This window comes from Rhipicephalus microplus, chromosome X (genome assembly GCF_043290135.1).
Source record: "Rhipicephalus microplus isolate Deutch F79 chromosome X, USDA_Rmic, whole genome shotgun sequence".
Taxonomy (NCBI): Eukaryota; Metazoa; Arthropoda; class Arachnida; order Ixodida; family Ixodidae; genus Rhipicephalus; species Rhipicephalus microplus.
In genome coordinates this window covers 167,259,095-167,286,113 of record NC_134710.1, presented here as the reverse complement: position 1 = coordinate 167,286,113, position 27,019 = coordinate 167,259,095, and the positions used below count along the sequence as shown (strand labels likewise).

General features: G+C 44.3%; 1 protein-coding gene across 3 annotated transcripts in view; it reads right to left on the bottom strand.

The window, feature by feature from the left end:
• Nucleotides 1-6,537, bottom strand: part of vimar (visceral mesodermal armadillo-repeats) — a 124,737-nt gene extending 118,200 nt beyond the window's left edge. For 2 of the 3 annotated variants that reach the window (XM_037428550.2, XM_075878157.1), the window contains exons 1-5: nt 6,382-6,537; nt 5,899-6,015; nt 5,183-5,344; nt 2,663-2,788; nt 297-440 (exon numbers count right to left, since the gene is read on the bottom strand). In XM_037428550.2, coding sequence (XP_037284447.2) covers nt 297-440; nt 2,663-2,788; nt 5,183-5,344; nt 5,899-6,015; nt 6,382-6,385 — 553 coding nt within the window. In that variant the 5' untranslated portion in view covers nt 6,386-6,537. The remainder of the gene's footprint in view (nt 1-296; nt 441-2,662; nt 2,789-5,182; nt 5,345-5,898; nt 6,016-6,381) is intronic. The other variant, XM_075878156.1, reaches the window with a different exon arrangement.
• Between the last annotated feature and the right edge of the window lie 20,482 nt (nt 6,538-27,019).

Below are 27,019 nucleotides of genomic sequence, written 5' to 3'. Positions count from 1 at the left end.
AAAAAAATTTAAGTTTTCACTTTGTCATGTTCCAGAGCTAAAAGTATGCAACTTGAAAGAAAACTAATTATATATCTGATATCAGCATAAAAAGTTACATAAACAGCTCAAGTTTCATTGCTCTAGAGTGAATATAAAAAAAAAAGTGTCTTCGAGTAGCATCTCCCTAAAGTGCATGTAGATAATTTAACTGCAATGTCATTCAAAGGTTTCTATTTGAAGCTGAAAAATTAAAACAAATTCTATTTTGCTCAGCAATTTCATAATTCAGGCATTAAAGGGTTCAAAGCAGTTACCTTGCATATCCGTCAAGTTTAGGAGGCATCCTGAAACAACAGTATGCAGATCTTTTGGTGCTGAGTCAACTTCAAGAACATTTTGCAGCAGCTGCAGCAGCTGCTCTACACCTTGTTTAGCTCGAACAAGATCCCTGCCGTCATCTGAAACACAAAGCATTAAAGTATGTACCAGCGAACACCATCACTATACATCCCTGAATACAAAGCTGTAATGACAAGATGCCTAATGCGCAATATATGCCCCTATAAAGTGTGAAGAAAAATCATTGCATTTACCTGGTCATGTTTTAATTTAAATAGTCTGGAAGTCAAAGCTACAAATGTTTACACTGCAAAAAGTGGACCCACTTTTGAGAAATTATTTTATTACATGTAAAACACTTCCCATACAGTAGAGAAACCTTTGCTTTGGTAGGTTACTCATCTAGTTTGCTTATCTAGTAAGAGGTTTGTTGGTAACCACAAGGCTGCTTGGGTGAACAACCAACCTTGTTTGTCTGAAATGCTTAAATGCACAAAATGAAGGCAAGCAAAAAAAAAAAAAAAAACAGCTGCCAACCGATTTTTTTTAGGTACGGCTGCAGCTTTTGCAACATTACTGTAAGACCAATCAACAAGAACAAAGGCAACAAGACCTGTAGAATAACTTTACGGGGCTTAAAATCTGAAAATAACACCGAGGCTATGAGAGAAACGACGATGGAAAACAGGCTTTTTTTTAAACTGTATGAGGTGTTTTAAAGTGGGCTGAAATCTATGTGCAGGAATGTTTTTGCATTTTACCATCAGTGAAAGAATGGCATAGCCATTGAGCCAATCTGTAAGTGAACACAAATAACTGCTTTGCAACTTCAACAATTTGAAAACATTTGCAGCAAAGCAAATAGTTTCAATAACAAGGGGCAAAAAAAATAAATAAAATAAACAGCTTTCAGGAAAACAATGAACATAATTAAAAACCAACCAATAAAGGGGTCCTTCCAAGTTTGGGCATTGCCAAAAACAAGCAGAGCACAAAGGTCATGTGGTGGTGATTGTATCCACAAAGCAAGAAACATCTGTGTGGCCCAAAACTAGTTAAAGTTTTACAGAACTTTGAACATCACTCCTCTTGGAAGAAGCTGCACTTGGACGAGAACAAGGACCATAAACACAAATGTTCCTGCACAAAATGCCTGGTTGCACGGTAGCAAGACAGTATCCCCCCCCTTTTTTTTTCAGCTCCTCTAACAATGAACCAATTAAAAAATTCTTCCCGTAAAACATTCCCTCGAAGTTGACTTCCATTGTATAAAAATATAGGCTATGGGAACTGTTGAGGCCTTTAAACAAGAAACAAAACCTAACCCTTCAGACATTATTATTACGATTACTTGAAATAAAAGTGTGTCATCCAGACAAGGACTAAGACATGGACAAGCGTGCACTACCAACTTAAAGTTTAATTGTAAAGTCCTGACAAGTCTATATTGACATAAAATTTTCGTAAGCACATACGATCAGATGGCATACGATCACCAACTTGCCCAATCTGTTATTTTGACAAGTTACTATTGTGTTTTTCTTTTGTCAAGATTCAATATGTCATTTCTATCTCCCCCCATCAAGGTGGAAAGACAGTGTTGATGAAGGTTGTCATCTGGTAAGCTTTCCACTGTTATGGCTAGTATTTTTCTCCATCGTGATGATGATTACCAGTTTGACTACTGCACTGGCATGTCATTTTTTTAGTTTTATGGCCCTCTCTAAATGAGCATACGTATTTACAAAGGCTCTCTTAGGATATGCATATGCAGAAATCAAATCATTACAAAGAAATTGATGCCTAATTCTTCAAACTGCTTAATGTCGCAAAAGTTGTCATGTTGTTCAATACTTCAAGGCCGAGTAGTGTGTAATTCCGTGCTTTATTTGTTTCTACGCTTTCTTCTGCGAGTCAAATGCAATATTAACTACTTTATTGCACAAGCTTTCAATGTCTACCTATTGCTGCCTACACTAGTAGGAGCAACTTGATTTGCCGACGAGCCAAATGAATGCACATTTTTTTTCTACTCAATGCCCTCTGTTTAAGGCTGAACAGCACTCCCAACAAAAGATGAAAAATATGTTCGATGTAAACACACATATACAGTGTACCTCCTTCCAGTGGCAAAATTTTCATCATCTATTTTGATTGACATGAGTGTTTGGGCAAATTGATAATTCATAGTTAAAATTTCAACAGCACGGGAAGAAACACAAATGCACGAAGAGACTTGAAACAAAGATGACACTGTTACTTTTTTCGTTCTTACTTTCTTTTCTTCTTTTTGCACACAAAGGTCCCAACCAGATTTTAAAACATAAGATGTTACACTTACCATTATCATAACAGATATTTCCAAGAGCACGGCAAGCTTGGAGCACCACTGCATAGTTCTTATGAGATACAAGTACCAAGAGTGGATCCACAACTGCTCCATCTGTCAACTGTTTTCTCAGCGGCTCTGTCAGGAGATATGAACAAGTTCTTTCAAATAGTTGCTAACCTGAGTGAAATGGTTAAATTTCCTATAGATTTCTGAAGGACTAAAGAAAGAAAGACAAGATGCTATCAGTGTTGGCATCGAAAATTGAAGTTACATGCAGTTTGTTCCAGTTAAGAGAAAGCAGCTGGCATAGGTCCCAATATTTATTTATGATTATATTAAGCTGTTAAATGTTTTGAAATTGGAAATGAAATAGTGAGGTTAACTTATAAAAGGCAAATTTGCACCACAAAAAACACAAAAAACAACACTACTCCTGTGGTCACTAAAAGCTACTTTAAGTGAATTTCACGTTTTCTGAAATTCAGACATTAATAGCGAAAATTACAACACTCTAAGACAAGAATAGTTTTTTTGGCATACAAAAAAAAAAAAATGCCAAGTATGCTCCAAACATATATATTCCATTCAAAGTTTGTAACTTTCAAGAAAAGAATGCCACAGAGCGTACACCAGTATTAACCATTGCACTCCTGGGCTTTTTTTTAGCACTACTACACACCCCCTGCAGTTTTTTTTTTTTGCATGCTATGTGAAAGGTATGTATGAATACAGTAGGATAGGTCATGTAAACACTTTTATTGGCAATTATCTCATAATATAAAAAGTACCGCTCACAAATTATTTACTACAAGAAAATTGTAAGAAATTAACAAACTAACAAGATCATATAATTAGAGTGACTAAGCCACTCAATCTTATTCAGTGCCCAAATTCCCTTTAAGCTCCTAAATTTTTTCCTCTGTCAAATAACACGTACACATGGCACACCGACTTGCACGACATGGCTGCGCTGCAGTAAACCTGGCAAAGAGATGCGAATGGGCATATGCGTCACTTCCCATACTATCCCAGCAGATGGAGCACTAGTTCTATCTGATGTTGAAAATGTTGACAAGTTATATTTATATGTGCTCTCCATAGATGTGAGACATGCCATTCTTTTTTTCCACAGGAATTGTCTTCCAAGTGGCAGGGTGTGATTCGTAGACACAAATCTGACATACACGTGATTTACAGGTCTTGTGCATGTGCCATCTCCCAAGGTATCTCGAGATTGGTAGAGAAAGGGTTAAGAAAATCATTCCTATTTGACTTATGTAAATTTTGAGATCACAAACTGATTTACAAAGCTAAAATTTCCAATTTAATTTTCACATCTCTCACAAATGTGCTCACTACTTCTGAGTTCTGCTTGAACAACAGTGTTTTAGGAAAACTGTCAAGTTCTGGAAATCATTTTATAAATTTTTTAAAAATTTTTGTAAGATACACAGGTGTTTCATAACTTTCCACAAGATAATTTTTGAACTTACCTGAGTGCCAATCAATGCTAGAGAGCAATCAATATGGCCAATAGAACTTAATGGTCTCTACGGTACTATGCTTTTCAGTTGCAGAAAAAAATAACACCAAAAATATGCTTAGATTAAATTACATCAAATGCATCACATGTGAAAATCCACTAAATGATTAAAGTAGATTGATTTCAACAATTAAATCATATTTGAAGTGAGGAAGAGGGATATCAATGAGTTACAAAACACAGAAGGCTATTTGTTGCACAGTAAATAACGATTTCATGCTTAATGAAGGCACAACCTGTTCTTGTTGCTAATGTTGGCTGGTATTCAACTGCTAGCCCATACTTGACTTTTTTAGTGAAACTTCATACTCGAGCTCAATATAGCTTTGTAGGCCTTCCTTAGGTGCTTTGCGCCCTTTAGATTTCATTTTTTGGCTTGAGTGGCTCTAATGTGCTGCTTCAAACATGCAGAACAGGAATTTAAAGAAGCATACACATGATGTGCTATGCTACAAACAGCAACTGCCGTGGATTGACTATGTTACTAATGTACATAAATTCTGCATAAATGAAAGTTGATTAAAAGCTCTCATATGCCTCCAGCTGGAACATGTTCATGCACCTGACAGGAAGTAGTGCCATTATTATACTTCCCAGACTTCAATGACATCTATGAAAAAGAAAGGGCAAATGTTCTATTGACATTAAACTATGATGCAATTAGCAACGTTCAATGCAGTAATCTGCATTCAGTATGCGAGGTTACCATGTTTGTAAATGTTTTTACACCCAAGTTTGTATCCGGTACACTAGGCAGGTGCAATGGATAAACGTTTATTTAAACGAAAAATGTAAGTGCAAGAATATACAGACAGGAGCTTTGTCAGGCACCGCCGTCCTAATCACAGAAATGCAGTAGATGGCAGAAAAGTTGAATGGAAATCGAAATTGTAAAGAGATATATTAGGCGAACCAGGACTGGACTCTTTGTCAATCACTGCATATGTACTCCTTTTGCATGAGGCATATATAAAATCGCAACCAACCATATTTGGCCGCTTCAGCTATCACTTGAACAAGATGAGTCAAAGTTTCTTCACTGATGGTCGAGGAAGACTTCAGAAGATCTTTTGTGGAGCTTACAAATACACTCTTCAAGAGACGCTCACACAGCTGCTGCTGGCTAGCTTCCGACTTGGAAGGTTGCTCTGGTCAACACAAACGAATCAATACACAAGAGTTAGACACTAAATACCTACTATACACCATTGGCAAATCTAGAGGGGGCGGTAGAGGCGATTCCCCCCCACCCAATCTTTGTCAGCGCCCTTTTCCCTCAATTCAGTGCTCGTAGTCCAGCTCCTATAACAAATTAGGTCAAATGAGTGAAACCCTGTGAGCACACATTAACAGTATTTAAGCTATAACAGTTTTTTTTTTCTGCTAATAAAAGTCATGACCCCGCGCTCCTCTCCGGTGTTACTTTGGGTGACCGCCCCCACCCCTCCCCTCAAATGAGTGGCTAGATCCACCCCTGCTATGCACAATAAAGTTACAAAAGCACACACACGTGCACACGACGCATGCCACTTGTGGTGTCGTTCTCGCTCAGCGAGAGTCGTTTACGCTGGCATTCACTTCCTTATATGCCACACAAACTGGCCCAACGCCGCTCCCTTAGTAACTAATGTGCGTCACAACCCAGTTTAACTTTGCAGCGAAAACCGAACGCTGCATTGCGCACGAGCAAGATAACTCTTACCATCAGCTGCGAGGAGGGCCAGGAGAGACTTCAGGCGAAGACATAAATCGGCATCGACCACCTTTTGTTCTTCGCCAACGCCGAGCTTAAGTCCGTCAAGTATTTCTGTAATGTTTTCTGAAATCAATTCGGTCGTGTTACGAGCAGAAATGATGCGCCAGAGAGTACACGACGAACGCTTTCACGTAATTCAGAAGGCATACAAGTGAGGAGAAAATGGTTGAAGCAATTAGTAGACAAAGGTAGCCGCATAAAAAAAAAAGGGGAGAAGAAGCGAAATTCCCATGTTTTTTTCAACCCCCAGGCTGCATCAGAGCTGGCTCTTTTTCAAACTTTTGCATATGCATTCTCCATTCCAGTTGGTAGGAAAGTGCTCGCGCACGCTGTCACGCCCTTCCCAGGGATGTCGACTGCTTATGCTACTTCGCAACAGCTGATAACCAATATCAATAGTTTTCTTCCACATTCGTAAGGAATACGCACCCATTGCACACGCAGCTGACAAGAGTGTCTTACTGCACGTAGTAGTGGGTGCTAGCGGGGCACATCCGCATCATTTACGTGACTCTTCACCGCTGTAGCAGCGCAGCACGCCAACATCGAAACAAGAAAAGTAAGCCATATACAACGACTGGATGTGGCAGTGGCCAGTTATCGGATGTGGATGCGTCTGCAAGTCCGGCTCGCCGTGAACTGGCGGTAAATTTGGTTTTTTGTGTCGCGGATGGCATGTTGTTCTGTCGACAGCTTAGCTAGTGCAAAAGAAGTCCTTTGGTGCCAAATGACTCTGGTAAGTACAACGATGGGCTGTCGCCGTGGCGTGGTAGCTTTTCTAGGCCCCGTTTGGGTCTGCTTGCAAGGAAAAACTGATTACACTGCACACTTAGAGCTGTACCCTTTTCTGAAATGTTGGGGGGCAGAAGAAAGTTCTTTTCCGGAAATTTCGGAAAGAATGCTGAAAACTGGAATGAAATGAACTAATGCCTAGAGTGTCGACACCTCCATGCTAGCAAAATGCGGAACTTTTTTACCAGAAAAAAAAAAGGGGGGGGGGGGGTCACAGTGCATAATGAAAAATTAACTAGCGCTAGTGTGAGCTTCATTGAATCTTTCGTGCGCTCCTTCGTCATAGCTTGAGCTGGCTAATCGGTTAAGGGCTGCGCCAGGGTTAACGGCTCATCTTGATTTCAGGTATATCTAAGAAAATTTTCCATATTTTATTGTATGATATGCGCTCAATAAGAAAGCGTTTGACCTTCGTTTAAACGAAAGAAGCGGAATTTCAAGGGCTCTTTTTATTAGACACCATAGGCGTGCGCACAAAAAGGAGTGGGTGGTGGTCGCCCCCTTCGTCACCTAAGAGAAGAGCTCAGCTGTTAAAAGTTATTTCACATGTCCATAGTAAATTTTTCAGGATTTTAGGAAAATGTGCAACCAACGGCGTAGACAGATGAAGACTACCGCGTCTATGGCGTGGTTCAAATGGACGTTGCTCCGAATGTGTGGGCACAGGCATGCGCAGTGACCAATTAGGCGGAGAGAAGAGCTGTGGCGAAGAACCAGAGACCGATGGCGCTTTCTACCAACCGAGCTCACCAGGGGGCTCTGCGAGTATTAGCTAACTGGCAACTCTAAGCAGAGCACTAAATAGGGCAAATCGCACATCAGGTTGGGCAAAAATACTTTGAAATAATATTGTGATACGATACAAAATACTCGGGCATAATGTGGTTGAGATGCAGATACAAGATACTACCACAATGATTGTATGCGAAACAGTACTTTCCAATTGTATGCCAAATTTATTTCGATTCATTCGAAAATTTTTGTGTAGATCGTGATAATGGAGCAGCAAATCCATACGTATACATTTTTGCTTGAAAACTTCTTAACTGTGAACAACTTCGTGAAGTTTCGATGAAATATCTCAGTATCCCGAAAATTCTGTTCTTCTTGCTGAAAGTATATTAGTTATTTCCGAAACAACTTATCAGGACTGGTTTGGCTGCTTAACATGACAGTTCTTTATACGCTGCGCGGTCCATGGTTCTTGCGTGTCACTTTGTCATTGATGGGTGTCGCCGCTCTGATTGCTGACCAGTTAGCGGGTTGTTATATACTTGCATGAGCGTCCATAACAAGCTCTTGCTCGATGGTGCAATTACCGCTGTGCAGTCTTATCTTGTCCGTGAACACATTACTGTTTTCGCACTACCGGATCTCGCGTCCGCTGCCCAGCAGCGTTTTTTAGCTGGTAGCGTTTTTAGGTGTGAAGCAGCTCTTTGATTAGCCTGTATAACACTGTCCGTCCGTGTCTCCGTGCCAACGTGCCTCACCGCGCTACCCTCGCCGCAGTTGCTGGAACGATGCCGAGTAGGTCAAATCGCAGCTGTGCGTCGACGTCACTTTCTCCCTCACCCGCTGCAGCTGCTGGCTTCTCCGCCAGCTCGTAACACACTACTCCCTCGCTTCACCATCCCCACCACGCGCAACGCTCGACTGCATTTCGAGTGGAAACATAGACAGATATAGTTGCGCTTCTGCATTAGACAAACGGACGCAGCCTGCCATTCGAAATGGCTAGCAGGCTTCTGCGGACGCGTGACTAAATCTGTCTACTCTTTCGGCTCGTTTATCTGCGATTAAACTTACACAAAACCCAACCCACCTCCCGGGTCTTTGCGTTTCAAACAAAGGTTTACTCCAGTAAACGATACACCGAGTTTCGATTCAAACCATTTTTCCGGCACTCGCGTCGACGCCCGTCTCAAGGGAGTCAACGCGGGTGTGGGTACCGAACATGGGTGGGTATCGAACATGGGTGGGTATCGAACATGGGTCGTTTAGGTCAGAGGGAAGATCGAACCAGGGTCGTTTGCGTGGCAAGTGAATGTTCTACCTGACGGCCACACGTCTTTTACAGCGAAAGCTGTTACGCGATCACAACTCTGGTCAAGCGCAGTTGTTCTCCGCCGGTGTCCGTAACCACATCGCGTGAATTTAGAAAAAAATTGCATTAACGACACATTGGGACTCGAATCCAGGTCCGCTGGGTTCCAGCCCCTTATTCTACCACTGAGCTAGACCCGTGCTTGTGACTTTTATGGCAAACTTGCCTTAGGCAGACTTGCTGTCGGGAAAGCAATCGGGTTATTGCGACTTATAAAGCGTTTTAACACAACGAAAAAACTACCAGTCGTCGCATAATGCGAACAGCATAATGAGTGGGCCGTGCAATGCTCCAACCCATTACAAAAGCTTGTTCTTGTTCCCCTATTAACTGTAGTGCATACCCACTCCAGCCATAATTCCTCATCGTCGTCAGCTGCTGCATGAACAATTGGCACAAAACTCCTTGCAAGTGTTCAGCGGATACCGTGCTTCTCAGAAGAATGACGAAAAATAGCATAGCAAATGCCGGCCTACTGCCCGAAAATTTTTATTATTAATGCCCTTGTGGGTATGAAGCAAGTGTGCTTGCAATAGTTACCCACTGAGTGTTTTGAAAAGGCCCTGAAAGGCCGCTCTTTCCAGCTTTCGCTGTGACTGTGCTGCGCCTTCTGCGCAGGTCTGGCTGATTTTTTTTTTCATGGTACTTATTATAATGCGTATTTTAAATTATAACATTTGCTTTGGCGTAGTGATGCATTCTCTCAGCCACAATAATCGCATAAACACTGCACAAGCATTCAAAGGCTTACATACACAGATACCGTTAGCAAGTCCAGAAAAAAGAGCAAAAGTTCTTCAAAACGTTGGTAAGGATGAGCACCTCATCAAGATGGGTTACCAGTCTGGCGTGAAGTCAAGTTCTTCATAATTGTTCTTTAGATGAAGAGCCATACGCATGAAATGCATACTTGAAGCAGTCGTTGGCTCTACATTATGGTGTTACAGGCGCGTTTCCCACAGTCTGTGCAATCCCATAAGAAATAACATATGAAAGGGCACTTCATCAAGACATGTTGGGAGAAGGTAACGTATATTATGCGAGTTAATGTAAAAATCTTTTTTAACGGTTCGTTGAATGATGTTCCAAAATATAATGACATTGTTGCAGCTAATGAAGCAGTGTTCTATTGCCTATTGCACATCGCATAGATGACAATTAACTGAAGAAACAAAAATATCCTTCTTTTGCAACCATGATTTTACCGGCAGCGTACTGTATGAAGTTCATAAAAGAAGGTTTTCGTAGGAGAAATATACATTTTCCGAACTCGTTTTAGTGCACCCTGCCCTGGAAGGTCGGAATATGATGAGCGGTAAAGTGGTCACGTGTCTGCTTGCGAATACAGTGAAAATAACTTCCACTGCTTGGAAATGCAGTGAAAATAACTTTCATGCTTTACGAACACACCCGTCGTGTATACCTGCTTCACAATACAACATGAAAGATTGCAGTCATAATGCGTGGTAAAAGCGTACACTGGCACCGGGTGTCAGAACATGTGATTATCACGACTTCGTGGTTTAAAGTCAGTCACCCACTACACGCAGGGGCTGATCCAGCCACTCATTTTAAGAAAGGGGGCGGGGGCGGTCGCCTAAAGTACCACTGGATATGGGGGCGTGGCCATTACTTTTTGTTTTTTCTTACAATTTGGGGGTGCTAGCACCCCCTGTAATGTAGCTTGCGCCTCGGGCGCACGTGTAAAGCGCATAAGCAGTTTCGGGTTCACAACTACCAAGCAGTAGGTGGCGTTGCGCTCGCTAGCGTTTGTAATCACCACCATAATCATCATAATTCTTAGACGGATTGGATGATGGATTGATGTGGCTGTACCCTTTGCATCGGGTGGCGGCTAATGCCACCTAGCCGTAATACTTAGTGACCCAACAACCAGATTTATCTTTTCTTTCCCTTTAAATAGTGAAGCTGAGGACGGGTACTTTGCAGTGAAGGGTTTAATTTTCACTCGTGCCTTGAATATAGCCTCCAATCAGATAACCTCCTCTAGTTAATTCCACACGCTTAAAGTCTATTTTGCCCTCCCTGTCCCTAAACCCCAGTGCTTTGAAAACTCTGCGTCATCATCCTGAACTATAGGGTGAAGCCCTTTACAGAACATTATCAAGTGTTCGGCAGTTTCCTCCTCCTCTCCACATGCACTGCATACCGTGTCTACCCCTTCGTATTTGGCCCGATATGTCTTGGTTCGCAATACTCCCGTCCTGGCCTCAAACAGTAGAGAACTACCCCGAGTATTATCATAGATCCTTTCCTTGGCAATTTCCCTTTTAAAAGTTCGATAGATCTCTAGTGCTGACTTCTTAATCATACTAATTCTCCACATATCTGACTTTAACCGACAGTTCTTTTTGGTTTGGCCCCCTGCTCTTTTTTAAGTACTTACCCGTGAAACTTCTGGTTCGCTTTTTCCATTTTGTATCGACATTCCTCATGTACAATTAACCTTCCTAGTCCAACGCTCCTCCCCCATTTCTCTCAATCGCTTCTCAAATTTTATCTTGCTGCTAGCTTCCCTGCCCTCAAATGATGTCCATTCCATATCACCTTGTACTTCCTGATTTGGTGTATTCCCATGAGCTCCTAAGGCAAGCCTACCCATTCCACGTTGCTTAATTTCTAATCTTGCTTCAACTTCTGATCTCATGCACAAGACCGCATTGCCGAACGTACGACCAGGAACCATGACCCATTTCCACATTCCTCTCACAACATCATACCTATTGTAATTACACAGAGCCCTGTTTTTCATCACCGCTGCATTCCTGTTACCTTTAGTCGTCAGGTATATTTCGTGTTCCCTTAGGTACTCAGCCCCATTGCTTATCCATACGCCCAGATATTTGTATTTATCTGTTATCTCTAGCGTGACCCTGTATTCTAAGCTCTCTACCTTCATTGTCATTAAAAATCATGACTGCTGGTTTTTCCTTACTGAATCTGAAATCTAATCTATCTCCCTCATTACCGCAAATGTCCATAAATCTTTGCAAATCTTCCTTGTTGTCGGCCATTAGCACTATATCATCTGCGTACATCAATGCTGGTAGTGCCTGTTCAATGAGTTTTCCTTGTTTGACGAAAGAGAGGTTGAAGCCCAGTCCACTTCCCTCTAATTTGGCTTCTAATTTTTGTAGGTACGTCATGAATAACAAGGGTGACAGAGGACACCCCTGCCTAAACCCTGTTTTACCTCTGTGGGCTTGGATACCTGATTTCCCCCTTTATAACTACCTTGTTACTTTTATATATATCCTTTAAAAGATTAGTGACTCCATCTTCCACACCTAGTGTGTCCAGTATTCCCCACAAGTCCTCTTGAACCACGCTATCGTACGCTTCCTTGATATCCGAAAATGCTAGCCACATGGGCCTGTGTTCCTTTTCTGCTAATTCGATGCTCTGTGTCAGTGAGAACCAATTGTCTTCCAACTCCCTGATTTGCGAAACCCATTCTGCAGTTCCCCCAGCACCCCCTCATCCTCTATCCACGCCTGCAGTTTTTCCTTTATAATCTGCATCGCCAGTCAGTAGACCACTGATGTCACTGTTATAGGACGGTAGTTGCTTATGTCAGCTTTGTCCCTCTTTCCTTTATAGATCATGCTTATGCTGCAAAGTTTCCATCCATCGGGGACTTCACCATCGATTATTGTTTTGCCCACTGCCTCTCTCAAAGTCTGTTTTGACTTCGGACCCAATGTATTCATCAGCATAATTGGAATGCCATCTGGGCCGGCTGATGTACTACTAGGAACCCTATATCAGCCCTTTCCCACTCTCGTTGTGAAAATGGAGCCATTGCGCCACTTGATCCACACTTGTCTATTGTGGTGCATAAGGCACTTCTTTGTTGAAGTTTTTCTGTCTCCCTTGTTCTTATATATTCAATAGCTTCGTCGCCTTCTAGTCTAGTACCTTAAGCTGTAGTTAAAAACCTCTGCTCTAGGCTTGTCTCATTTCTTAGGGAGTTTAGATGGTTCCAAAATTTAGCAGCTCCAGCGCCAGAGTTGCCTCCGTTCTACCTATGTGAAACTCTATGGCGCCGCGATCCCGATCAAGTTGATTAATAGCATGGAGGAGAGAAATTTAGTTGACACTGATGCGAAAAATAAATATGCGTGTGGTGTGGGCTTCTTTGGTAAAGCATTGGGGCTGTTATTCTGAACAACAGCTAAGTGTTCAATTTCTGCCTCGGCATCCAGGTAAAATTTACTTCTAGTGTGACGTTATCACCGGGGGCAGAAGCTTAGCCATGCTTCACGACCCACCCCCGGTTCTTTGCCTCATCTTTTCGTCAGGAAAATGAAAAGCAGTTGTTTTAAGCCGTACACGTATATAGATGAAATAAATATATGCCAAACCATTTTTTTAGCGTACATACCACTCATCTTAACGACCACGAATAAAAGCCAGCAATGCTTCACGCGGTGGACAGCCCCATTTTTGAAGCAGCAACAAAACAACAAATAAAAAAAACACTTTAACACTAAAAAAAGAAATAATGGTACGTTCATGTTAAGAACACTGAAAAGACACGCTAACGGTCATCAATACACGATGAAAATCTCAAAAGCAAACGTTGAAAAAAAGAGAAAAAATGCCGACGATTAAGCGTCTGCATAATACGAATTCGGAGCGGAGCTGTTTAGGTGTTTTGGTTTTGCGGTAAGTTGAGAAAAACAATTTGGAAGATATATGTATGTATGCGTTGACAGTTGCGCAGCTCTACTTATTTTCCGGAACTCTTTGTAATGGGAACACACGTTTGCCAGTCGTAATGTAATGATGGCTTTGTCGAGGGTGAAATGAATTTCTCCATCAATGCCTGTGGAAAGGTTCCATGAGGTCGTCTCATCACTGGGATACGTTACGATGAATGGGAACGGGATGTTCTTGATTATAACTGGGAACAATATGTCTCTTTTGTTTTTCTCCCTATATCAAGGTTCTCCAAAAGTAACATCGGTGTGGGCCGAAGTGTGGTTCATGTGAGCTGCAGAAAGTGCGCAACGTTGAAGTACACAACCACTACGAGCAAGTTGTTATCCAACTTTGCTCGCCCGTTTCTGGAGGCAGATACTTTGTTTTCATTTGATACTCGGGCCTGCTCTACGTGGTGTTTGGGCTTGCCCAGAATTCTTCTTTGCTTGCTTCTTTCCCAATTCATTTGGCACATACTTCATTTTAGTTTGACGTTCGCAACAGCCATGCATATTAGTGGGGTTTGCTCAATTCCTGTGGCACATACTCGTTCGAGTGGTGACACCATCGACGCTTCACACTTCTACGTGCTGTGCAAAGTGCGACTTGCCTCATTTCTGTGCCACGCATACGTTCCCGTGGTTTCGCCACCGATGGCGATGGCAGGAGCGACGCCGCTTAACACCGGAACAGGTGTTTAAGGGCACGGGGTGCACTCTAAAACAGAAAGAAAAAGCACGACATATACAACTTTTTTTGGGGGAGGGGACATAATACACACAATACTACATTTCAGTGCCTATACCAAATTTTGTAGGCGTACTACCAAAAAATAGGAAAACAATTTTTATGCAATAAATCCACCGTATTGTAATTCTTAGCACTTAGGTGTTTGCAGTTACATAGATGCTTATGTCACCACACAATACTAAGTGTTATATTTTTTGTTTCAGTGATAGAAAGTCGATGTCGTAGCATGTGATAGGTATAATTTGTTCTACACCTCGGCAGTTTCTATATTTCGGAGCTCCTTGTATTGGTTGTTTTATGTGTTGGCATGCATTTAGAAAGACATTTTAGGGTTCTTAGTGATATATTTTCGTAAATGTTTGGCATCGGTATCACGTTACGTTTTTTTAGGGGCGAAGCTCCTTAGGGCGTGGGCTGTGCGTCCCCTGTAGACTGTAGGTAGCCACCTCTAGTTTAGTTCTTGCAGTGTTCACTAGATGGCGGTACCGTCCCCTGTATGTAGCCACCTCTAGTTTAGTTCTTGCAGTGTTCACTAGATGGCGGTACCGTCCCCTGTATGTAGCCACCTCTCGTTTAGTTCTTGTAGTGTTTACTAGATGGTGGTACTTGTAGCTGATGATGAAAAGATGCAAGATGTTATAAACTAGAAAGCGGTACTTGTAGTTGATGAAAGACGCGAGATCTTATAAAATAGGAATGATGTCACATATGGCGCGTGTCATTGGTTGAAGGCAATCGTTCGATTTAGTGCGGCGACGTACGCTAGCGGGAGCGATGTAATAAAATCGAGTGGGCAAAATGTACAGAGGATTCATGGTTTACCAGGTTTACCTCCGGAGCTTCGCCCACTCATCATCATTCACTTCGTGGATATGGCGGAATTTTTTTTTTTTGGGGGGGGGGGGAGCAGAGGACTAGTGGGCTTTAAGTAAGGGGCATTTCGCCTGAAACGGCAGCTGCGTTCTAACGGGTAGAAACGAGAACTGTGTGGTTTGCACCCGCCATGCAAATATGGGGACATATCTCAATAAATATCAATATTATGCTCTTTATACGTATGGACAATGACACTGAGAAAAATAGAGATTAGAAGTAGATACTAAAGCAGAGTAATGCAATAAAAACAAAATACAGTTGTCTATACATTACAGTTGTCTATGGTGAGTGTCTCACAAAGAGGCTTTCGGATGTTTTTCGACAGTTCACTTTATTTCGCGTTTTACCCGGAAGCAATTATTATCGCCGGAAGAGATTTTAGTTGATGGATTGATGCAATCTGTATTCCAGACCCTAAGAGCAGCATCCTGTGAGCCATTTGTGGCAGGTGTGCCAATAGGCTAGGAACAAATAACGCCCACAACACCAAACCAATCTTTGTAGCGGGCCTGCAGGATTAAGAGAGAGATCTGTACAAGTTTAACACCGACAACACACCACAAACAGAAATTCACTCTTACTACCAGTTAATTTCGTTCATGTGCGTGCTGAGTTATTGCAACTTACCTTTAACTTCCCATCTATCCCCTTGTTAATTGTGTAAAGTTGTTTCGAGAACTGCGATCTGAACAAAAGTGAGACCAATCAAAAGCATTGACATCCTTGATTACTAGTGGTTCTATGTTAGTTTGTTATTATTAACTCTATTTGAGCCAAGATATAGCCTGCCAAAGGGAAAAGGAAAGTTGAGAGACAGCTTGGCAGTACGCCTCATACAGGTCTCAAAAAACTTATGTCACGTTATTATGAACACAATTCTATAACGATCACGTCTTAAAGATAACGTGGCGGAATCTTTGTTGAATAAGGCTTTCACTTGCAAAACAGTTTGAACGTTGTCTGTCTTGTTGTGTAAACTCGGTGTTTGTATTATACTACTGCAAGGTTCTATGCATGAATCACGGTGTTAATTAGCAAGTTATTTATTAGCATGTTCATATTTATAAAATTCTTAATGAGACGTAAGTGAACTATCTTGCCATAATTATCATATTTTTAAATTATTAGGGTCTTCTGTTCCTTTGTTTCTATGAGTCAAATGATTTTCGACGTGTTCATATTTCGATTTCTTCAGAAAGCACACTAATTGGCGTACGCCTAAATTGTATATTTATGTTGTCAAGCTCACTGAATGTGCTGGCCATGCGCCTCAATATTTACAAAATTACTTGACGATACATCAAAACGCATTATCACAATACTCCTTTTTCGATTGTTTTTGTGAACTGGGTAATGGTTTACATCGTTCTTTAGTGTGATGCCATGTTTGTTTCTGATCGAATACGTATCATTTTTCTAATATTTTATCTCTATCTCTTGCTAGTTTCACATTATTTTTATTTGTTTTGAAATACGTACACCTGCACTCGGGTTACGTCTCCTTTTTATGTGGATGGATGTTGCAATACCTTCTCCTTTTTCACAAATATTTAACGTTACATACGGAAGTCCATACACGCCGATCTGTCATTATTCCCGCTTCATTCTAACGTCTGCGCCTACTGTGCGCACTGATACAGACACTTGTAACTAACGGGAAAGTGCTGAGGTGTTTATTAGCACTATACAATAACAGGAGAATCAGAAATTCAACCAAATCAAAGCTTCTCAAAGTGTGCGCACCGGTATTCATTTTATATGAAGTTTACTTGACGTTGTCATGCCAATAGAGATAATTACAGGTGCGGTTTTACTAACGTTTACTGCATTTCCCTTGAAGTATCGTGGTGCTTTCCGGGAAATACTTTATCGAGAACTTGAACTTGTTCAGGCGACAAAATTGTTGGCAGATACCACGTACAGTGGGAATCGGCGATATGTGAAGTACGACTGAAGAAGGTCGATATGTCACTTGATTATCAGTACGACGTTACGAGGTGGACGTAAATTTTGCCGTACATGACGTCCATGTCATTATTTCTATGTTCGGAGTTGTCATTTACCTTCGTAGCCCATTCACGTCACGTGATAACGAATTCGGTATATGTGGAGCTAGCGAAACGACCATGTAGTCATATTTTATGACACGCACGTAATGATTATCGTGATTGGACGTGTCATTTATTTTCGTCATCCATTCTCGTCACCTAATAAAAAACTTTTTATATGTGGTGCTAGCGAAGCGGACGCGAGCACGCTAGGAGCGTAGCTCGTAGCGATGTTTTTGCGTGACACACATATCATGATTATCATGTTTGGACCTGTCATTTACTTTTGTAGTCAATTCAAGTCACGTGATACCAAATTTGGTATATGTTGAACTAGCGAAACGGCCGCCAGCGCACTATGAGCGCAGCATGTAGTCATGTTTTACACAACACGCATGCCATGATTATCATGTTTGGACGTGTCATTTACCTTCATCGTAAATGCACGTCACGTAATACCGAATTTAGAATATGTGAAGCTAGCGAAACGGCCGCGAACGGATCTTTAGCAAGGTATGTTGTCATTTTCTTACATGACAAGCATGTCATGATTATTATGTTTGCACCAATCACACACCTTTGTCATCCATTGACGTCACGGAACACCAACATTGGAATATTTGAAGATAGCGAAACGAACGTGATCGCACTATGAGTGTAGCATGTAGTGATGTTTCACATGACAAGCATGTCATGATTATAATGTTTTGACGTGTCATTTACTTTCGTCGTCCGTTCGCGTTACGTAATACCAAATTGGTGTGTTTGAAGCTAGTGAAAGGGCCACGAGGGCATCATGAGTGTGGCATGTAGTCAGTTTGTTACATGACATGCATGTAATAATTTCCACGTAAGGGGCTGTCACTTGTGTTTGCCAAGCAGTCATGTACCATACCAGTTTCTGATCTGATCGAAACCACCACAAGAGCAGCAACACCATGAAATGCAAATTATGACATTTATGACATACATGTCATTACTTTCATAGTATGACTAGTCAGTAATACTCGTCATATCGTCATGGTATGCCATACCAAGTTTGGTATTGATACCATTATTGAAAAGGCCAAGAGAGCAGAAAGTCGCGAGAGTCTAAATAGATAGATAGATAGATAGATAGATAGATAGATAGACAGATAGATAGATAGATAGATAGATATATAGATAGATAGATGCACTCAAATGAGCCAAATTTCGCTAGAAAATGGTTCGCATTTATTATTACAAATGACGTGTACATTCGAATGGAGATGCGTATGGTCTATAGGTGCTCATGCGTAAATTAATAACTCGGCGTAGGACGCTGAAACGGCAGTGCTTCCTGTGGAGTCCCCAGAAGGCACTGCTTCCCTGGTGCTGTGCGATTTTCTTCTACGCAGTTCTTCTTCGTAAGGAGGAGGAGGATTGAAGGAGGAAGGACAGGGAGGTTAGCCAGTTCTGAGACCAGCTGGCTACCCTCTGCTGGTGAATGGGGTAAAGGGAATAAAAGGATAGAGAAAAGAGACGTTGAAGAACGCCTTAGACCACTTGCCCGCAAGAAGTGCAACAACGCTCTCGCCTTGCGTGCCGATAATGGTTTCGGCAAGTGTCCTAATACCCTTTCTTCCGACAATTGGCGATTGTCTTGTATGTCTCAAATTTACGACAGTTCTTTTCTTGGCGCACTGAAGCGAGGACGTTCGCCGAGAAGATGGGAAAATGTCCGCGCAGCCACAGTTGTCGCTGCCTGGCTGCTGGTCATTCCGATTCGAAACAAATACGCATTCCTAAAGGCCACCCCAATCCTCAGCTCCTCAGCTCTGGTTATTCCTGAAGGAAGACAGAGCTGCAGGTGTGGGTCCAATTTACAAAGGCGGACGTTGGTGAATTCCGGTGAATTCCACTGAGCGCGTGTTAGTTCTCGTGCTAGTGATCGAAGGCTTGTAGCGGCATCCGTTCTTGATAATGGTATAGCTGCACGAGGGGCATCATTATGAGCATATCGGACTGCTTCATCTGCACGATCGTCTCCATCGATGCTGCAGTAGCCCGGTATTCATTGATACGCTATGTCATGTTGTTTCTATATAGCCCGGTGATGAAGCAGTCTTTTTGCAGCGACTAGCTGCTCATTTGGTCCGTAACAATATGGCGAGGCAATGCCCTGAAGGGCTGCTTTGGAGTCCAATAAGATTGGCCATGTCTGCTGCGGTTCTTCAACTAGGAACTCCAGGGCGGCATGAATGGCGGCGAGTTCTGAAGTCGTGGATTATGTCAGATGCGATGTCCAGAACTATATCGTGACGGATTTATCTGGAATTATCACTGCACCATTTGAGCTTGCTTAAGTAATTTACCAATCTGTGTAAACGTGAATGCGTCCACTGTGTTTCTCAAACAGAAACAGTAATGTTGTTTGTTTTAGGGCTAAGTTCGTCAGATTTTTCTCTGGCATTTCGGGAATGGTTGTCACTGCTTTCAGTGGATGTAGACACCACAATGGAAACGACGGTCTTGCTGCGTGCCTGAAGTTTGCGGGAATCACCGTGCGATGTGGAGCAATAATAATGCAGAACGCAGAGCGTGGCCTGGAAGTTCGAAGGGAGGCGAGGTGATGCACTTGAATCCGGGTGGCGTGTCTTATGTGCGTTCTTAAAGCATCGACACGATTGTAGGTTGTGATAGGGTGTTCATGAGCGATTGTGACAGTCACTGCTGAGTATGTGCATCTCTGAAGCCCGAGGCATATTCTCAGTGCTTGAGGTTGTATTGACTGGAGGACACGTGCGTTTGTCATTCGAGTATTGCCGAACACAGGTAGGCTATAGCGCATGAAACTGAGAAAAACAATTGAAGCATGGCTCGTATTCCGATGCACCCCATGAGTTTGCCGCAAGAAACCTTAGAAAGTGGATAATCTTGGTGAGTTTCTTTTTCATGAAAGCGATGTGAGGGCTCCAGGACAAGTCCAGATCTCTTATTATTCCCAGGAATCCGTGTTTTTTTGATAGTTGATTGTGTGTCTATTAATTTTGACGACGTATGGTGTCATTGCCTTGCGCAAAAACGCAACCAGTGAGCATTTTTTAATGACAGCTCAAGTCTTCGTCCTTGAAGGTAGTTTGACGTCAGTGTAGCCACTCTCTGAAGCCTGGCTTGTTCGTGTAGAAGCGTGACCACTGATGCCCAGATGCAGATGTCGTCTGCGTAGATCCAGAGATGCACGGACTACGGCAGAACGCCAACGAAGCCGATGAGCGCAAGGTTGAAAAGTGTGGGGCTTAAGACCCCAAGTTTAGGTACACCATGATAAATATAATGGTGCCTTGTTTCACCATCTTGTGTCGGAACCAAGAAGGTTTTGTCCTTCGTATAACTGTAGATCTATTGGTAGACGCGGTCCCCCCTTCAATGTTGCCCAAGGTGTCAAAAATGGTTTCAAGCAATACATTGTCATATGCGCCCTTAACATCCAAGAACACTGCCGTTGATAATCTCTTTAGGCTTTTCTGCTGTTGTACAGACGTGACAAGGTCAACAAAATTTTCTATGGAAGATCATCCACGTCGAAAGCCGTTCAAAACATCGGGGTATTTGTTTGTTCCAGGTACCACTCTAGGCGATTCAGCACCATTTTTTTAATCACCTTTTCAAAACAGCTGGCAAGCGCGATGGGGCGATAAGAGACCATGTCCAATGGCGATTTGCCTGGTTTGAGCAGGGGCACAAGGCGGCTGCATTTTCACGAAGGAGGAACCAAACCGTTGCTTCACGAGTCTTTGTATACAGCTAAAAGGGCACGCCAAGCTGTTTGTCCTAGGTTAGCAAGGGCTACGTGACTCGATCGGGTCCAGGAGATGACGAGTGCTTGCGGCCAATGCTGCCTGAAGATCCTCTATAGAAAACATAATGTCCATCTTAGTGTCTCTGGACATCGGTGCGTTTCGTAGGTTACTCACGGTGATTGCAGTCTCCTTGCTGGCAACCCTGGCGCAGAAGTCTTTTGCTACATTGATTTCACGTCGGCTTTGGTGGGGAGCAAGGCATTTGAATGGGCGATGTTGTTGTGGCATTGTTCGTAGGCCACGGATTATTCTCCATATTTGCGAAAGAGGTTTGTGGGGATTGAGCGACTGACATAATGAATTTCATTGTAGTGACTGTAGAGCATTTATTCGACGTTGAGTCTTCTTTTGTAGACGTCTCGTCTTCATCAAACCGTAGATGAATTTTGTGGACCTAAAACGTCGTTCGGCGTGACGACGAATTCCTCGAAGTCGCTCCAACTCCATGCGTCTCTCATAATCATATGGTGGTTTTGGGACGTTAAACCCCACATATCAATCAATCAAGCTCCAACTCCACTTCATATTCGCGAAACTTTGACAAAGTTCCACAACTAAACTTTGCCTCTTGGATAGCGGCTTTTTATTATACCTTCTAGTCTTTTAAGAGAACCTTCTTGGTTTCCCTCACATTGCTTCTTTGTGCATGACCTGTACTTTGACCAGTTGATCCGTGAAGAGGAAGTGATCTGCGACTTGCTTAGCCCCTTGATCTTTGTATAGGTAATTCGTTCATTCAAGTGCATGCTGTTGAGCTATGACATACGTGTGCGATACACGAGCCATTGCACACGTGCTCATTAGTGCTCATGCACCTCTAAATATGCACGTTTTTGCACGACCAGCCTACTTAGAGATCACGGTGAATGCGAAGTATTACTCAGAGTGCTGTCCTTCCTAAAAACGGGGTCTGTTCCGCATTGAAGAGTATATCAACTCCGCAGTGTTTTAGTGGCTGTGGTCTTACAAGATTGATTTTCGACCGTGTGGAGCATTGACTGTAGACGTTCGGGAGCAGTTGTGAATGACGCTCTACTTCGATTCAGCACTCTAAGGTGGCGCAATCTCTAGTTTTCTAAAATTAACTAGAAGGGACTCTGGTGCTGCAATCGTTCGGCGACCATGGGAATGATATGTAGCACACCAATTTGCCTATTTTTGTGCTTGCGGGCTTCGAACGTAAAAGAACGGACGAATGTGAACTTCGTGATTCTATTTGAACTGGTGAGCTTAAAATGTTAAGGTGGTGAAGTGCAAGTGCTGAGAATTTTCGGGTACGAAAGCAGTAGTCTTCGCACATCTGTAAGCCATTATGTTTTCATCATGCAAGCCTTTCTTGCGATTATACTGCGTCGGTTATCAACTTGCTCAGCTGGCTTGGTGCAAGTAGGTGCGCCACTATTGACAACAAACCTCGTCAGTGTAGCCGTTCAACGCATGCGGAGCATCCACTCCCCCTGGGTACTTTTTGATGATCGACCAGGCGTATCGACAACAACAGCAATCACCACGGGCAGCTCTAAGAAGAAACATCGGGACGCCGCCTTCAGTGGGCACGAGAGCAGTGGTCTTCGCACAGCTCTAAGGCACTATTTTGTTGCCATGCAGGTGTGTACTTCTTCACTACGCGCTAGAAGATCTAACAACCGCTGTTTACTGGGGAGACGCGGAATGGGAGGCTGCGTTCGTACGGCTCCTGTGGGCGCGCAACTAAATCTGTGTTTCAAGAGTTTTTTCTTCAAGTCTTCATGAACTGTTGCTCGCATTGGTTCCGAGAAGTCATCAGGATCCTACCGATACCATATATGACCACAGTGAGTGAGTTTTTGTCAAGTTAAGAACAATTTCTTTTCCTGTGGAGCGGTGCCCTTTTTAACCCTAACGAGTGGCTCGGGAGACCGCGCTTTTGCTGGGCTTGTTCTCGCCTGCGGCCGGCCCTTCGGAGGCCTGGTTCGCGGAATTATTTGCTCACGATGGAGTATGAAGTGCACGGAGAGGATATTTCAGAAGAAGAGTTCACTCAAGATAAAGGTTGGCAGTCCGCGGGGGCCAGAAGAGCTGGCGCCAAAACACGCACTGCTGACTCTAACGCGCCATCGTCGCAACCGGGCGCACGCCGCGGCAAATCGAGAGGCGCTGCGCTGAAGTCCAAAGTAATACGCGCGGGAAAGATGCCCTACCTTCCTCAAGATGACATCAAGATTGTGATCCGGCCGAGAGGTGGACTCAATATCTCGAAAATTGGTGCAGCTACGGTGGCTGACGCAATACTAGTTGCCGCTGGCATAAGCCAGAAAGATTTGTGCCAGGATACTCTATGCCCGAATCTGCAGCAAAATATTATGGTTGCCAGTACTCCCAAGCGCGAAAACGCCGACCGATACGTTCGGATGAAGCAAATACTCATTTCAGGCAAGGTGCACGAGCTAAGTGCCTATGAGACTGCCCCACACTCCACTTGCAAAGGGGTGATTCGCAACGTCCCACTTCAAGACGGCCCTGACGTTATCGATGCGAAGATTGTCAACACAAATAATCCACTCGCCTTAGCAGCCAAGAGAATAGCCCAAACTGGCACGGTCATCATCGCTTTCGACGGGTATCGTGTACCGAACTTTGTCAGGTACGGACCAGTGCTGATGCAGTGCTCACTCTACCGCAAGCAAATCGACGTGTGTTATGCGTGCGGCCGTCTTGGTCATCGCGCTGACGTGTGCCCCACTCCCGGTGACACGATTTGCCGAGGCTGTGGTGCCGCAAGCCCTGACAAGCAACATGTGTGTACTCCCAAGTGCAAACTCTGTGGCGGTCAGCATCTCACGGCTAGCAAAGACTGTGCTCAAAGGTTCAAGATCCCGTACATTGTGCGCCGTCGTTGCAGTGAGCGTGCCAGAATGGCTGGTGCTGCGTCACCGTCCCCGCAACGTCACCTGGACACTGCGGACGAGTTCCAGTCTTCGTCACCCACCACAGATGCTCAGCGCAGAGGACGCCCCCGTTCCAGGGGACGCCCGGGAGGCCGCTCCGGATCCAGGCGCCGTGGCGCCTCCAAGAGATGTTCCGGCTCGCGCTCCAGGTCGACAGAACGTGCCCGGGGAGTTCCACTTCTCAGCCTCGCTCCAACTCAAAGTCGGGGCACGTTTCGTCGGGGCCGACCAGGTCCCGCTCCCGCACGTCCACCACCTCTAACAGCAAGAAGCCGATGCTCTCTTGGGCCGACAAAGCCCGAGGAAGACGTGAGTCTCCTAGAGGCGACGAATCGAATCGCGGTTCTCCCCACGCGAGTCAGCTCGACGAGATGCGACGAGCTAACGAGCAGCTGAGGAAAGAAAACGCGCAGCTTAAGCAAGAAATGAGCAGGCTAGCAGCGGAGATGGCGGAGATTAGAAAGCTCGCGTCCTCGCCCCCTTCGGCGCAGCCCGCCCCAACCCCAGTCGCCATGGATACGTCTGAGGCACCTCATAGGCCTAGCGGAACTAAGCGCCGAGCGGTTGAGAACACACAAGAAGAAGAGGCGGTAAACTTACTGTCGGAACTCAAGGTTCCCTTTGTGAACATGCAGGCTACCTTAGCGAAAATTGAAGATGCCGTGGCGCATCCAAAGATGGGATTAGGAGTACTGAGTGAACGCATAAGCAAGTTAGAAGAGGTCGATGCGAGGAGAGACCCTGGTCCGACTCCTTTGCAGGTCCCAGCACAACGCAATGTACTAGCGCCACCGACTGAGGGCGCGATCCTCCGGGCTGATATAGCTGCTTAACCATCCCCTCAGCCTAAACATGGATAGTGTGGACGAAAACTTCAGAATATAGCAATGGAACTGTGGCGGGTTTACTCACAAAAAGCCCATTCTACAGCAATATTTAAGAACTCTCGATGTTAAGCCCCAAATCATCGCTGTTCAGGAAGTTGCGTCTGGCACCCCATCAAAATTCCCGGTTACCTAGTAGCGTCATCACATTCAGGAGGTAGGGGAGTTGCCACACTTATCAGCAAAAGGTACAATTACCTATCGCGTGACCTCGGTGCAGTTGCCGATGGCATTGAGTACGTAATGACTGAAATTATAATGAACTCACCCAAGAAGGGTCTTCGTAAAAATAGCCTTTTTATTCTCAACGTATACTGCAGTCCCAGTTATCGCAGGGCGAGAGCAAACTCTCTCCTCAAAAGGGCTGTGAGCATGGCCAGTAGTTACCCCCTTGTAGTTGTAGGGGATTTGAACGCCCCACACAGCGTGTGGGGATACATGTATGATACCCCAAAAGGACGCGAGCTATGGCAGACCGCGACAGAAGCCGACTTAACGCTTATAACTTACAAGGATTTCCCCACTAGAAGAGGTAACTCCATATGTAGGGATACCACCCTGGACCTGACTTATGTGAAGAATATAGATGGGGTCAAATGGGTTAACACGGCTCTAGACCTCGGAAGTGACCACTACATCATCGAGGTATCCTTCGCGATTGCCCGCTTTAGGACGAAAAAATTCAAGGTGGTCGACTGGGACGCTTTTCGCGAAGTCAGAGCTGAGAGAGCACCGACGGCTGGGACAGACTTTGAAGGATGGTACAAAGGAATCAGAGATGACGCCACGGCAGCGACCAAGGAGGTCGTCACTGACCTCAATGTTGAAAACATGGACAGCAGGTTGGCACACCTACTAGAAGCCAAGCAAGCCCTACTCACGAGGTGGAAGGGACAGAAACATAACAGGAAACTCCGCAAGAAGGTTTCTGAGGTAAACAGGGCGATCGAGGAGCACTGCAAAACCTTGTGTAAACAACAATGGCATGAGCTCTGTGAGAGCATCGAGGGTCAGCTCAAATCTGGGAAAAGCTGGGGTCTTCCCAAACACCTTCTCGATCAGGGCAGCACCAGGTCTAGTCAGAGGTGATCCCTCGCGCGAGCCATCCATCTTGCTACTGACTCTACCCCGGACGAATTGGTTGTCAACAAGCTTATAGACAGGTATCTGCGAGTCGCGGATAGCTCTGCACCCACACAGTTCCCGGACTACGCGGGATGCGACGTGCCGGAGTTAGACCAGGACTATACTGTGGCCGAGATACGGCAGGCTCTCTTTTCCCTAAATGCCAAATCCGCCCCTGGCCCTGAAGGCATAACCAATAAGACGCTCAAGAACCTTGATGATGACTCCATCGAATTCCTCACGGAAAAGATTAATGAGGTGTGGCGCAGTGGGGAGGTTCCCGCACAATGGAAGACGGCCTACTCTGCACCCACACAGTTCCCGGACTCTGCACCCACACAGTTCCCGGACTACGCGGGGTGCGACGTGCCGGAGTTAGACCAGGACTATACTGTGGCCGAGATACGGCAGGCTCTCTTTTCCCTAAATGCCAAATCCGCCCCTGGCCCTGATGGCATAACCAATAAGATGCTCAAGAACCTTGATGATGACTCCATCGAATTCCTCACGGAAAAGATTAATGAGGTGTGGCGCAGTGGGGAGGTTCCCGCACAATGGAAGACGGCCTACACAGTTCTAATCCCAAAACCTGGTAAAGCACCAGGAATAGGTAATGTAAGACCGATTTCCTTAACTTCCTGCGTCAGTAAGGTCGCAGAGCACGCCCTTCTGAACCGACTCAAGGTGCACCTCGAGACCAATGACATGTACACCCACAATATGATTGGTTTCAGAGCTGGTCTCTCGACACAGGATGCCATGAAGCTGATAAAGCATCAGATCATCGACCGGAGCACAGGAGATACCAGAGCCATCCTTGGATTAGACCTGGAGAAGGCTTTCGACAACGTTTCTCACGAATTCATTCTCCAGTCTATTGCCAGCCTAGGGCTAGGGAAGAGGGTCTACGACTTCGTGAGATCCTTTCTTTACCAGAGAACTACCAAGCTCAAGATCGAAGGGTACTTCTCACGAGAGATCAACCTCGGTTCACGTGGCACGCCTCAGGGCT